The sequence below is a fragment of the Chiloscyllium plagiosum genome, chromosome 32 (assembly GCF_004010195.1).
Source record: "Chiloscyllium plagiosum isolate BGI_BamShark_2017 chromosome 32, ASM401019v2, whole genome shotgun sequence".
NCBI lineage: Eukaryota > Metazoa > Chordata > Chondrichthyes > Orectolobiformes > Hemiscylliidae > Chiloscyllium > Chiloscyllium plagiosum.
The window spans coordinates 18,340,934-18,356,192 of record NC_057741.1 but is presented as its reverse complement, the minus strand read 5'-3'; the positions used below and the strand labels follow the sequence as shown (position 1 = coordinate 18,356,192).

The following is a 15,259-nucleotide window of genomic DNA, read 5'->3' as shown; positions in this document are numbered from 1 at the left end:
CTGAAAGGTAAATAGTACATGACATTGCAGAAAGGGTATTCATTCTAACTCTGGCATACACAATGTGACTTCTCAGCAATTTGCTTTTGTGATTATTTAGCATGTTTCCAAGCATACCAGATCCTCAGCTGATTTAAAAACCTCTTTTAAAAACTTCACTTTAAAACTGGAAATTGAGGATACCTTATTGATAACTTTATGACCATGATTATCACTTTTAGAACCACAATTGAGCCTTCTTCAACACATGAGGATACTGACCAATTTTTAAAAAATACTTTTATTGAAAAAATTTTTCTTTACAATATTATAAAATTACAAAAATATGAAAATATAACATACAACAAAAACAAGAACAATAATAAATAATAAACCAACTACTATACTATTCTACAAAAAACTCAGAACTACACTTATTACACCAATAAATAAATAAATAAGTAAATAAATAACACCACTCGGCATAACAAGACCTCAGCACTCAACCTTTGAGACCATCAATTATTAAACTCACATTTGCTCAATTTTTATTCTTAGGACATTTAGGCTTATTAAACCAAACCACTATGGCTAGACAAAACCCTAATTAAAATGGCGGATAGATCTGCTTCCAAATAATTCAAAAAGGGCTGCCATGTCTTATAAAAATTGTCCATTTTCTGCTGCACCATATTTGTAAGAAAGTCCAAAGGAATGTGTTCTATAATTAACTTATGCCATCCCGACAGACCCTGGGAGTCCTCAGACACCCAGCACATCAGAATGTTCTTCCTCGCACAAAAAGTATGGATGCTAAAAAGCTTTTTCCCATTTTTATCTAAAGGAGATAAATTCGGCAAACACAGGAGAAAAGAAACTGGGTCCACCTTGACTTCGGTCACTAAGACCCCCTGTATTACTCCTGGCGCAGCGCTCCACTACATACGGAGCCTGTGGCAGGACCACAAACAATGAGTGAGGGTACCCGTATTTATTTTGCATTTGAGGCACATTGAAGACGCACCCTGCTTAAATTTTGCAAGACAATCTGGGGCCAGATGAGCCCTATGATAAATCTTTAACTGCATCGCATGGGTCCTATTACATATTGAAATCTTCCTCATATTCTCACCAAATGTCCTCCCAGGTTTCTGGAGTGGTCTCTACCCTGACAGTCTCTCCCAGACCTCCCGTAATCGCTCGATGTCCCCAAGGAATCTCCCCCCAACAAATGATGGAGTGTAATATACTGACCAATTTAACAAGTGAATTGGTGCATGTTCTCACTTGCTAGTATTATACAGGCATTGTAGTAATTTTGAAAATTAAAATGATAATAGGTTGTCATCCAGACTGAAATGACTACTCATTATGTGACCTATAAAGAAGAAAAGCAATTCTGTAAGCTGCTTTCACAGTTCAGTTATAGTCATTCATTCTCATTTTCTGTTTTTCAGGTGCAGGAGACATTGTAGCCATAATGATTCCTGAGCTGAAAGGTCGTGAGATAATGAGCCTAATTGAAAGAAACATCACCATAATGATGTACATAACAATTGGAACACGTAATTTACAAAAATATGTCAGCCGTACCTCAGTTGTATTTGTCTCAATCTCGTTCATTGTGTTAATGATCATTTCGCTGGCCTGGTTAGTTTTCTACTATATCCAGAGGTTCAGATATGCAAATGCTCGTGACCGGAACCAGGTAAGACCATTTTAATAAGATTTTTGCCTACAGTTTGCTGATTCTCTCATTTTTACAAACTTACATATTTTTAAAAAAACACTGACATTAGCATTTGCTGTCATTTGTCCTTTGGTGACAATAGTAGAAACAACTTGTGTTTGTATAGTGCCTTTATCAGAGATGTTATCAGGAATGCATTTCCTGAAAGGGTCGTGATATTGATATTGAATTCAATTGATATTGAAAGATATTGATAAGCATTCATGAAGAATAAAAATGCTGTGCAGGGAAAAGAGCACAGGAATAGGTCAAATTAGATAGCAGTTCAAAAGATCCAGCACGTTGCCTTCTGTATGATTTTGTAAACCAGATGAGGTTTTCTGTGAGATGAGTCAAAAGTTTGGTTGAAGAGGTGGATTTTAAGAGGGAATTAAGAGGGGAGTTAGGTAATTTGACATTTAGGGAAAACGTTACAGACCATGCATAGGGTCTGGGAGGTTGAAGCTATTATTGTCATTATTGAGGTGAAAGAAGCGATAGATACAATTGACAAATAGACTTCTTTTCAACAAAGAAATATTGTAGAAGCTTGTAGAAATAGACTATGGATTTTTAAAATATAAAATTTGTTCCGGAAAATCCCCTGAAAAATCCTACAGATTAAAATTTCAAAGAATTAAATCTTTTTCTTTGATACAATACCAAAGCTCCCTCTTTAACAGGTTAAGTTTCCTACAATACAGGCTTTCATGTTTAACTATAAACTGCCTTCCTTGAAGAAGCTCTCTTCCTCCCTCTACAAAGATTTCAATCTTCTTTCTGACCTCTCCGCCCCCACCCCAGTCTGACCTATCACCCTCACCTTGACCTCTTTCCACCTATCACATTTCCGACGCCCCTCCCCCAAGTCCCTCCTCCCTACCTTTTATCTTAGCCTGCTGGACAAACTTTCCTCATTCCTGAAGAAGGGCTTATGCCCGAAACGTCGATTCTCCTGTTCTCTGGATGCTGCCTGACCTGCTGCGCTTTTCCAGCAACACATTTTCAGCTATAACCAGATATATACATATTTAAGATGATTATTTGTGCACGTTACTGGGGAACTTGTTTTTCAAATCACCATGGGGAATGTTGGTTATAAACAGACATCTTGTGTATTATATAAATAGATGTGTAGATCACTCCAGAAATTAAAATCAGTAAACTTTGCTCATGATCTCATACTTTGGTTAAATGATAATAAGTTTCTTGCTTTTTTTCTAAATTTTGTTAGCTTCTTTGCTGTAAACGAATTCAAAATGCATTAAGAACACCTATTGTAAGAGGGGTCATGGTTTTCTGCATTACCTATTATGCTTGCAAATTAAGTGATTATGTTGCTACAATGCTCAATGTTGTGTAGTGTTACATTACAGAATATTTTGTGACTGGCAATGATGGCTTGCGTTATCACACCATAGCCATAGGACTATGCAACATTTTATTATCACTTCATGGATGTGACTGTACCTTTTTAAGATATGTGTTCTGTGCTATTTCTCTTGCAGAGGGGTATTGTCACAGTGGTGCAAGAATGTCTCCATCAGACAGGCATTGGTAAACAGCTTTTGAGTTCTTCTTGACCTTGTTTTTAAATGAGGCAGACAAAATATTAGTGGACAGAATTAGGGCTTATGCACACCCAAGAAGGCTTTTAGTTATGCTTTTAATTTTGCTTTCAATTAGTGAGAAGGTTTCTGTTGGCTGCTGAGCTAAAGTTTGAGTTCCTGGCTGCTGGAATGAAGTCTTAGATAGCGAGGCCTCTTCTTAAACATCAAAAGGGATCAATTGTTTGTTTCTGGATTGGAGAGAGACAGCACATGAGAACCATACCTGTTTTCCTGAGTTGTATTTTTGTCAAAAGGGGTATTTGTGGGGTGCTGCCTATATTGGAACAGTTGGTGCTCCTTGTTAAATAATACATTACCATTTCAGTAGAGTTATTTCAAAAGTTATGACAATTATTGTCTTAATATTTAACTGATGTAAGATTAAATTGTGTTTTGATTAAAGCTTAGTGGTGGATCAATCGAATCACATCTGGAACACTGAATCTTCCTCTAGCCTTTAAATAAATATAAAAATTTGAGTCTAGGCTATCTCCATACATTACTTTGTGCCTCTGTGTTGGAGAGGGGGTGCAGAGGTGGGGGTGGGGAAGCGTGGAGCGTGTTATCTGGTCCATAACAATGATAACTTAAATTTGGGGGTATTGATAATGATATGTGGAATAATCAAATAGAATGGTCAAAAAATCCAAATGTGACACATCATCCCTCCATCTGTCTGTCTGTCTTTTATGAGCTGTGTGGCTCACTTGTTTAACAAAAAAATCTTTCCCATCTCACTTGGTTCGTCAAGTTAGTTGGTGATCCTGCTAGGTCCCAGGAAGCTTGCCCTGCTCACAGTTGAATACCTTCCACTGACTCTTTTGGTAATTGTTTCATCCTGCACGAGATCTGTCTAAGTTGTCAGTACTCCTGAGTTCTTCATATGTGGATCATCTTAGATCTGTGTTGCCTGGTCGTGACTGCTTTGGTTGTTTGAGGTAGCCCAGTAGGTTGATCTGATGTTGCCCAATCACTCCTTGTTGCCCTTGCTGTCCTGAAGAAGGGTCATTTGACCTGAAGCATTAATTCAGCTTATTCTCCAAAATTGCTCCCGAACCTACTGAGTTTTTCCTGCAGTTTCTGTTTTTGTTGCTGATCTAGCCACATTAGTATCTACACCATTCTGTACTATGGCATCAGACAACATGAACGTGTTAGCTCCATATTTGTGGTATTTGCTGAACAGGTTCAGGGTAAGCCAGAACACTTGTTGTCAATCTCACTGCTTGTACCTCAGAATAAACCCCTCATGCATTTAAAGAGAAACACAATGCTGGACATGACTGAGGTCTGTTCACTGTACAGAATAAGTGCAGCCCAATCACCTGTGATGACACAGCGGCAAATCCCTCTGTAAATTAAACTAATTAAACCCAGAAAAAGCTTGCCTCTCTTTGTAATCTGTTAAAATATGCATGACAGAGAACTCTAAATTGCACTATTTAAAGAAAATAATATCATTTTATTTTCCAACTCTAAAAGTGAACTTTAAACAAAAGGTATTCTCGAATCTAATCCCTCCTTTCTCTTAACTGCTTGTTATCGGTTTCCAACTCATTATAAAAATATGCTGTTCCAATAAGACACTTAATAAAATTATATTAACTTAACACTTTGGGGTCAGCGACCATAATTCTAATAGTTTTAAAATAGTGATGGAAAAGGATAGACTGGATCTAAAAGTTGAGGTTTTAAATTGGAGAAAGGCCAATTTTGTCAGTGTTAGGCAAAACTTTCAAAAGCTGATTAGGGGCAGATGTTTGCAGGTAAAGGGACGGCTGGAAAATGGGAAGCCTTCAGAAATGAGATAACGAGAGTCCAGAGGCAGTATACTTCTGTTTGGGGGAGAAGGAAAGGCCGTTAGGTGTAGGGAATGCTGGATGACTAAAGAAATTGAGGGTTTGGTTAAGAAAAAGAGGGAAGCATATGTCAGGTATGGGCAGTAGATCGAATGAATCCTTAGAGTATAAAAACAGTAGAAGTATATTTAATAGGGAAATCAGGAGTGCAAAAAGGGGACATGAAATAGCTTTGGTAAATAGTTGAAGAGAATCTAAAGGGTTTTTACAAATATATTAAGGACAAAAGGGTAACTAGGGAGACAGTAGGGCCCCTCAAAGATCAGCAAGGCGGCGTTTGTGGGGTAGATACTAAATGAGTATTTGCATCAGTGCTTACTGTTGAAAAGGACATGAAAGGTGTAGAATGTAGGAAAATAGATGGTGGTATATTGAAAAATGTCTGTATTACAGAGGAGGAAGTGCTGGATGTCTTGAAATGCATAAAAGTGGATAAATCCCCAGGACCTGATCAGGTGTACCCTAGAACTCTGTGGGAAGCTAGGGAAGTGATTGCTGGGCCTCCGACTGAGATATTTGTACCATCGATATTCACAGGTGTGGTGCCGGAAGACTGAAGGTTGGCTAACATGGTGCCACTGTTTAAGAAAGGTGGTAAGGACAGACCAGGGAACGATAGACCAGTGAGCCTGACGTCAGTAGTGGGCAAGTTGTTAGAGGGAAACTTCAGGGACAGGATATACATGTATTTTGAAAGGCAAGGACTGATTAAGGATAGTCAGCGTGGCTTAGTGAGTGGGAAATCATGTCTCACAAACTTGATTGCATTTTCTTTGAAGAAGTAACAAAGAGGAATGATGAGGGCAGAGCGGTGGGTGTGATCCACACGGACTTTAGTAATTTCTAGTAAGGTGTTCCCCCTGGGAAACTGGTTAACAAAGGTTAGATCTCTTGGAATACAGGGAGAACTATCCGTTTGGATACAGAACTGGCTCAAAGTTAGAAGACAGAGCGAGGTGGAGGAGGGTTGTTTTCCGACTGGAGGCCTGTGATCAGTGGAGTGCCACAAGGATCGGTGCTGGGTCCACTACTTTTTGTCATTTAAATAAATGATTTGGATGTGAGCATAAGACGTATAGTTAGTAAGTTTGCAGATGACACCAAAATTGGAGGTGTAGTGGACAGCGAAGAAGGTTACCTTGGATTACAATGAGATCTTGATCAGATGGGCCAATGCGCTGAGAAGTGGCAGATGGAGTTTAATTTAGATAAATGTGAAGTGCTACATTTTGGGAAAGCAAATCGTAGCAGGACTTATACACTTAATGATAAGGTCCTAGGGAGTGTTGCTGAACAAAGAGACCTTGGAGTGCAGGTTCATAGCTCCTTGAAAATGGAGCCGCAGGTGGATAGGATAGTGAAGAAGGCGTTTGGTATGTTGTCCTTTATTGCTCAGAGTATTGAGTACAGGAGTTGGGAGGTCATGTTGCGGCTGTACAGGACATTGGTTAGGCTACTTTTGGAATATTGCGTGCAAATCTGGTCTCCTTCCTATCGGAAAGATGTTGTGAAACTTGAAAGTGTTCAGAAAAGATTTACAAGTATGTTGCCAGTGTTGGAGGATTTGAGCTATAGGGAGAGGTTGAATAGGCTGGGCTGTTTTCTAGGAGCATCGGAGGCTGAGGGGTGACCTTATAGAGGTTGGTAAAATCATGAGCTGGAACTGACAACCTGAAGCGGCAGATACAAATCACTATAAATGCCGAAGGAAACATCACAGAAGTGCTTCACAGGAAGCTCCCAAGCATGGAGGATGTTACCTAGACAGGGGACGAAACGTCTGCAACACAAATTCCCAGCTCGGCAAACAGAACCACAACAACATGAGGGGCATGGATAGTATAAATAGACAAAGTCATTTCCCTGGGATCGGGGAGTCCAGAACTAGAGGGCATAGGTTTAGGGTGAGAGGGGAAAGATATAAAAGAGACCTTAAGGGGTGGTATGTGTATGGAATGAGCTGCCAGAGGAAGTGATGGAGGCTAGTACGATTGCAACATTTAAAAAGTATCTGGATGGGTTTACGAATAAGAAGGGTTTGGAGGGATATGGGCAAGGTACTGGCAGGTGGAACTAGATTGGGTTGGGATATCTGGTCTGCATGGACTAGTTTGACCGAAGAGATGTACAGCACGGAAACAGACTCTATGACTCTAATCTCAAAACCATACAGTCGCCATCATTGTCTGTGTCTTCAGTCTTCCAGCTACTGTCCTCTCTGGGTCATCTTTCTTTTTACTATGGGTATGGTTCACATGAAAAGGTACATTTGATAGTGTTTTCTGATTTCTTTGAGAGCAAGAGGTTAGGTTGGCAGATAGCTCTCCGGCAGTTGCTTTCTGACCAATTTTCAAACTGTCTGCATTCTTATACCCCTCCAACATCAGGTCGTCTCATTGGTTTGATGTTGGCAAAACAATAAATTCAAACTTGATTGGGTTTTAGTATCCTGGGTATAATTTAAACTAGTTAAATTTGAATTGTTGTCAAAGTAGCAACCAAAACTCAGGTATCCATTTCATAGCCAAATGTTACATATTTTCAGTTTCTCAGTACACTCTGGTAATCTCTCTGTTCAGAACAGCATTCTCTCTCTCTTAAAGGGCCAGTACATGTCTTCAACTTCATAACACATGTTAAACTCAGTTAACGAAGCAGCTGTTGCTTGGCTTCACAGATTTGCACTCACTAAATAAATAAATCTCTGAACATTGTGTGGTATTCCAACCAAAATCTGAATATGGTTGGTACTTTGGTAGTTTACAACATGTAGATGCCCGCAACCAAGATTTATGCAGTAGTAATCCTTTGTTGCGTTGCAGAATACTGTTTTTAAAGAGCAGTCAGTACATAGAATAGAATAAAATCCCTCCAATGTGGAAACAGGCCCTTCGGCCCAACAAGTCAACACCGACCCTCCAAATAGTAACCCACCCAGACCCAATTCCACTACCCTATTATCCTATATTTACCCCCGAATAATGTAACTAACCTAGCATCCCTGAACACAATGGGTAATTTAGCATGAACAATTCACCTAACCCACAATCTTTGGATTGTGGGAGGAAGCCGGAGCACCTGAAGGAAACCCATGCAGACACTGGGCGAATGTGCAAACTCCACACAGATAGTTGCCTGAGGCTGGAATTGAACCCAGTGCAAGCCACTGTGCCGCCCAAAACAAGATACTGGTTTTACGGGAGATTGTGAACTCTACATAGGCAGTCACCTGAGGCTGGAATTGAACCTGAATCCGTGACACTGAATCAGCAGTGCTAGCCACTGCCCCACCATGCCACCCAAATCTCAATCTCAATCTCTTTGTGCCCCATCAATCTGACCCACTGAAGTCAATCTGTTGGTATTAGGGGCCACTGTCAAACTGACTGGCCAATGGACTCTTGCTTTGCATTGCAAAATTTGAAAGAGACATGCAGTGATTTTTCTTGTTTCACTATATTTAAAACCCATACTCTGACAGTTTGCGAATCAACTGGGCTGATTAGCTGGCAAACTGAACAGTTTGTTATTGGACACTGTCAGACATTTGGTGCTAAGTGTTTGTCTCATGAGCACAAGTGAGCCATCAATGAAATGATCAATAAGAGTACCAATTTTGGGCATATTTCCAGAAATCTGTTCATTATCTTTAAATGTCAGAGTATTTGCAACCTATTATGCCTTTGCTTTCCAGGCACCTTGTGCTGTGCCTTTGAGGTAGATTTGAATTGACTGTTTCAGTTTAGGGAGTAAGAGGTAAGAATAGGACACTTCACCATACTATAATATATTCTGCTAGCAGTATTGATAAAATGGCACACTATACTATGTAACACTGTGAATATCATCTTTTTGCTTAGAGTCACAGAGATGTACAACACGGCCACAGACCCTTCGGTCCAACTTGTCCATGCCGACCAGATATCCCAACCCAATGTAGTTCCACTTGCCAGCACCTGGCCCATATCCCGTCAAACCCTCCTTATTCATCTACCCATCCAGATGCCTTTTAAATGTTGCAATCGTACTAGCCTCCACCACTTCCTCTGGCAGCTCATTCTACACACGTACCACCTGCTGCATGAAAAGGTTGCCACTTTGGTCTCTTTTATATCTTTTCCCTCTCGCCCTAAACCTATGCCCTCTAGTTCTGAACTCCCCCCACCCCAGGGAAGAGACTTTGTCCATTTATCCTATTCATGCCCCTCATAATTTTATAAACTGCACCCTTCAGCCTCCAATGCTCCAGGGAAAACAGCCCCATCCTATTCAACATTTCCCTATAGTTCAAATTCTCCAACCCTGGCAACATTCTTGTCAATCTTTTCTGAACCCTTTCAAGTTTCACAACACCCCTCCAATGGGAAGAAGACCAGACTTGCACGCGATAAAGGAAAGCATGCCAAACGTCACCTTCACTATCCTATCTACCTGCGACTCCACTTTCAAGGAGCCATGAACCTGCACTCCAAGGTCTGTTTGTTCAGCAACACTCCCCAGGACCTCACATCCAAATCATTTAAATAAATGACAAAAAGTAGTGGACTCAGCACCAAATACCTTACTGAAGTCTGTATAGATCATGTCCACCGCTCTGCCTTCATCAGTCCTCTTTGTTACTTCTTCAAAAAACACCATCAAGTTTCTGAGACATGATTTCCCATGCACAAAGCCATGCTGACTATCCCTATTCAGTCCTTGCCTTTCCAAATACATGTACATCCTGACCCTCCGAATTTCCTCCAACAACTTGCCCACCACCAACATCAGGCTCACTTGTCTTTCGTTCCCTTACTTGTCCTTACCATCTTTCTCAAACAGTGGCACCACGTTCGCCAACCTCCAGTCTTCTGGCACCTTACCTGTGACAATCGATGATACAAATATCTCAGTAGTAAGAGGCCCAGCAATCACATCCCTAGCTTCCCACAGAGTTCTAGGGTACACCTGATCAGGTCCTAGGGACTTATCCACTTCTATGCATTTCAAGACTTCCAGCACTTCCTCTTCTGTTTAATGGACATTTTTCAAGATGTCACTATCTATTTTCCTACATTCGATATCTTCCATGTCCTTCACCACAGTAAACACTAATGCAAAATACTCATTTTAGTATCTCTCCCATTAGCTGTGGTTCTACATAAAGGTCACCTTGCTGATCTTTGAGGGGCCCTATTCTCTCCCTAGTTACCCTTTTGTCCTTAATGTATTTGTAAAAACCCTTTGGATTCTCCTTAACTCTATTTGCCAAAGCTATCACATGTCTCCTTTTTTGCCCTCCTGATTTTGCTGTTAAGTATACTCCGACTGCCTTTATACTCTTCTAAGAATTCATTTGATCTATCTTGTCTATACCTGACTCATGCTTCCTTCTTTCTCTTAACCAAACTCTCAATTTCTGTAGTCATCCAGCATTCTCTATCCCTACCAGCCTTTCCTGTCACTCTAACAGGAATATACTGTCTCTGGACTCTCATGATCTCATTTCTGAAGGTTTTCCCATTTTCCAGCCATGCCTTTACATGCGAACATCTACCCTTAATCATCTTTTGAAAATTCTTGCCTAATACCATCAAAATTAGCCTTCCTCCAATTTAGAACTTAACTTTTAGATCTCGTCTATCCTTTTCCATCACTACTTTAAAACTAATATAATTATGGTCGCTGGCCCCAAAGTGCTCTCCTACTGACATCTCAGTCACCTGCCCTGCCTTTCTCAAGAGTAGGTCAAGTTTTGCACCTTCTCTTGCAGGTGCATCCACATATTGAATCAGAAAATTTTCTTGTACACACTTAACAAATTCATCTCCATCTAAACCCTTAACACTGTGGCATTCCCCATCTATGTTTGGAAACTTAAAATCCCCGACCATAACCACCCTATTATTCTTACAGATAACTGAGATCACCTTACAAATTTGTTTCTCAATTTCCCTCTGACCATTAGGAGGCCCATAGTACAATTCCAATAAGATGATCATCCCTTTGTTATTTGTTAATTTAACCCAAAAAACTTCTCTGGATATATTTCCAGGAATATCCTCCTTCAGTGCAGCTGTAATGCTATGCCTTATCAAAAATGCCACTCCCCCTGCTCTCTCGCCTCCCTTTCTGTTCTTCCTGTAGCATTATCATGAAACATTAAGCTGCTAGTCCTGACCATCCCTGAGCCATGTTTCTGTAATTGCTATGATATCCCAGTCCCACGTTCCTAACCATACCCTGAGTTCATCTGTCTTCCCTGTTAGGCCTCTTGTATTGAAATAAATGCAGTTTAGTTTATCAATCCTACCTTGTTCTCTGCTTTGTCCCTACCTGCCCTGAATGTTTGAGTTGCCTCTTTTCTCAACTGTACCAGTCTCAGATTGATCTCTTTCCTCACTATCTCCCTGGGTCCCACCTCCCTACTTGAGCAGCTCAAGCAAATCTTCCTGCCAGTATATTAGTCCCCTTCCAATATAGGTGCAATCCGTCATTCTTGTACAGGTGACTTCTACCCCAGAATAGATTCCAGTGATCCAAAAATGTGAATCCTCAGCCATGCATTCATCTGCTCTATCCTCCTATTCCTACCCTGACTAGCTCACAACTCCGGGAGTAATCCAGATATTACTATTCTCTAGGATCTCCTTTTTAAATTCCTGCCTAACTCTTTATATTCTCCCTTCAGAATCTCAGCCTTATCCCTTCCTGTGTCTTTGTTTCCAATGTGTAGAATGACCTGCTGGTCCCTCTTCCCCCTAGAGAACATTCTGCACCTATTCTGAGACATCTTTGATCCTGGCACCAGGGAGGCAACACACCATTCTGATTCTTCGCTGCTGGTACAGAAATGTCTGCCTGTACCTCGGACTAGAGAGTCCCCTAACACAACTGATCTCTTGGAACCCAACGTACCCGTCATTGCATTAGAGCCAGTCGATACCAGAAACTTGCTACATTCCCCTGAGATTGCATCACCCCTTACATTTTCCAGAACAGCACATTTGTTTGAAATTGGGATAGCCACAGAAGATTCCTGCATTACCTCCCCCTCTCGCCTTTCTTGGAGTTAACCCATCTGTTGTACCTGGTATCTGTGGTACCTGTTAGATGGCAATGTCAGTGGATGTGGGCTGTGTGTGACCGGTGACGGTGGAGTTGCCCTGAAAGGCTTGTGCTGGGTATCCAACCAGAAAGTTCTTTGGAGTAAGTGGCAAGCTGAAGTCACCAGGTACCCCGTTCTAACTTCCAACTTGAGAATTCTGTGCATGGAGCTACTCGCAGCAGGTGTCGAAGTGGGAAGCTGAATAGTAATGAGGTAAGAAGTGCAGTTAATAAACACACTAATAAGCAAGAATCCTCTTCTATAGCCAACCCACAGCAGCCTAGCAAGTATCTCACCTGGATAGCCAGAAATTGGAGACTTGTTGTGGGAACTAGGGGTGGGACTGCGGGTACAATTGGAGCATTTAAATTGCGTCTGCGTGGATAGAAAGGGTTTAGAAGGGACTAGGTCAGATTGGGATGTCTGATCAGTGTGGACAAGTTGATCTGAAGGGGCTGTTTCCATGCGTTAGTAGTTTTTGCTGCCCATGACAAGTCTGCTGAATATTATAACCAGCATACAAAAGACCACAAACCATAAGATGGGGTAGTACTTCTTTTTAAAAAAAAATCAATTTGTGAAAACTGACAGCAAGGTCACTATCTCAAACCCCCCAATATGCTTTTGTAAAAACGATTAATTGAACAGGTAAATACAGTAAATGATGGCTTTTGATAGCACTATCTCAAGAATCTTGCTAGTAAAATTTAGGTGTAAAGTATGAGGAAATGCAGCAGTCTGGATAGAAAGTCTATATACTGAAGTCAATAACAATTTGTTCTTGTACATTTTATGAAATAAAATGCCCCAAGTCAAGTAATTGGAGTCTAATTTAGCAAAATTGGACACTGATCTACATAAAGCAATATTAACACAAGTGGTCAAAAAGCATTGTCAAAAGGTAGGTTTTAAGGATCATCTTGAAAAGAGAGAGATGTGGAGAGGCTGTGAAGTATGTGAAGCAGATTTTGGAGTATTGGCCCTCGCCAGCTAAAAATAGATGTTAATGGTGACAAAACTTAAATTTGAAATGCCAAAACTATATTAGTGCAGATGTCTTGGAGGGCTCCGAGTCATTAGAGATATCAACACTAGAATGAGAATTTTGAAATTTAAGGCATTGCTTGATCAGAAGCCATCTTGCGCAAATAAGAGCATGGGCTATAGAGCCTGGAATGACCTCCAGTTTACAGTGAGAAGACAGCTAGATGTGCTAAATTGTTGTTCAGAGGTAACATGATCATTAGTAAATATGCAGAAGATAAGCTGAGGGAGGAATGAAGCAGGGTGATGTTACAAAGGTAGAGTTTTGTGGTTGTGGTCCTGAAGCACATAATGGTTGGATAATCATCTTGGGGTCAAATGTATCATCAGTATAAACACCGGAGGAAACATCAAAGAAGCGCTTCGCAGGAGGCTCCCAAGCACTGATGATGTCGCCGAGCCAGGGGACGAAACGTTTGCAACAAAAACTTCCAGCTCGGCGAACAGAACCACAACAACGAGCACCCGAGCTACAAATCTTCACACAAACTTTGAATGTATCATCAGTGTTAAAAATGGTCTCTAACAGTTATACGGACAAAATACTGGAAGGAAAGGGGTTCAGTATGGTGAAAGCTTGGAAGTATGTTCTGTTTGTCAGTGCTAGGTAGGTGTTCTGTTCAGTGTATAGAGTTGACAGCTTGCCACCTTCTCCAGGGTAATTTGGGAATGGATAATACATGCCGGCCTAGCCAGCAATGATAGCACCTATGAATGATTCTTTTTTTAAATTGTACTTGGCTAGAGGAAACATATAAGTTTGAAATTTGGTGGTGATGTGTAGATAGATTTGACAAACTGTGAAGTAATCAGTGGAACAACTTCAAAAGAGAGTAGTTAACACATGCACTTCAACATCTGTAATTATATAGTGTGTTTTCAAAGGTAAATGATGCAAGTATGCACTTGAAAGATGTGATGAATAAAGACAGATTGAGATTCAGGTACTTCATTCCCTGAAAGTATGCATATAGATAGATAAAATATTTTAAAGGCCCACAGCACTTAGAATTTTAGAAATGGGGTCAAAAGATACAATAATAGAAAGATTGATAAAGCTTTTCAAAAGAGTTAGAACACCAAGTGATTCTGGGTAATCCAAGATGGAGCTTGGGAAAAATTTCTGGCTGTAAGAGCTGCTCTTTTTTTTGAGGTATTTTAGGTGCTGGAGGTGATTTCCCCGAATTCCAGGAGCAGCAATTACTGTTTTATGTGCTGTTGCATTTTATTGTAGCTTTGGAAAAAAACGTCAAAACAACAGCAGTTTTAAAAGGGAGAAGAAGATGAAGCACATGATGAGGACAGTGCAGGAGAGAGAGAGAGAAAACCTGCACAGTTACTGCCTTTGCTGTTTTTGAATTCATGTGTCACTGGACATAGGCGTGCATCTGGGAAAATTAACAAACAGTGAATTTCACAACTGCAAAATGTCCAGATTACAGGGGAGGAAGTGCTGGATGTCTTGAAACGGTTAAAGGTGGATAAATCCCCAGGACCTGATCAGGTATACTCGAGAACTCTGTGGGAAGCTAGAGAAGTGATTGCTGGGCCTCTTGCTGAGATGTTTGTATCATCATTAATCACAGGTGAGGTGCCGGAAGACTGGAGGTTGCCACTGCTTAAGAAGGGCGGTAAAGACAAGCCAGGGAACTATAGACCAGTGAGCCTGACGTCAGTGGGCAAGTTGTTGGAGGGAATCCTGAGGGACAGGATGTACATGTATTTGGAAAGGCAAGGGCTGATTACTGTTAGTCAACATGGCTTTGTGCGTGGGAAATCATGTCTCACAAATTTGATTGAGTCTTTTGAAGAAGTAACAAAGAAGATTGAGGGCAGAGCGGTAGATGTGAGCTGTATGGACTTCAGTAAGGCGTTCGACAATGTTTCCCATGGGAGACTGATTAGCAAGGTTAGATCTAATGGAATACAGGGAGAACTAGCCATTTGGATA

General features: G+C 40.8%; 1 protein-coding gene across 2 annotated transcripts in view; it reads left to right on the top strand.

Moving 5' to 3' along the window:
* The window catches only part of rnf150a (ring finger protein 150a), a 128,897-nt gene that overhangs the window by 52,794 nt on the left and 60,844 nt on the right, over positions 1 to 15,259 (top strand). For both annotated transcript variants that reach the window (XM_043674141.1, XM_043674140.1), the window contains exon 2: positions 1,437 to 1,687. In XM_043674141.1, the coding sequence (XP_043530076.1) occupies positions 1,437 to 1,687 (251 nt within the window). The remainder of the gene's footprint in view (positions 1 to 1,436; positions 1,688 to 15,259) is intronic.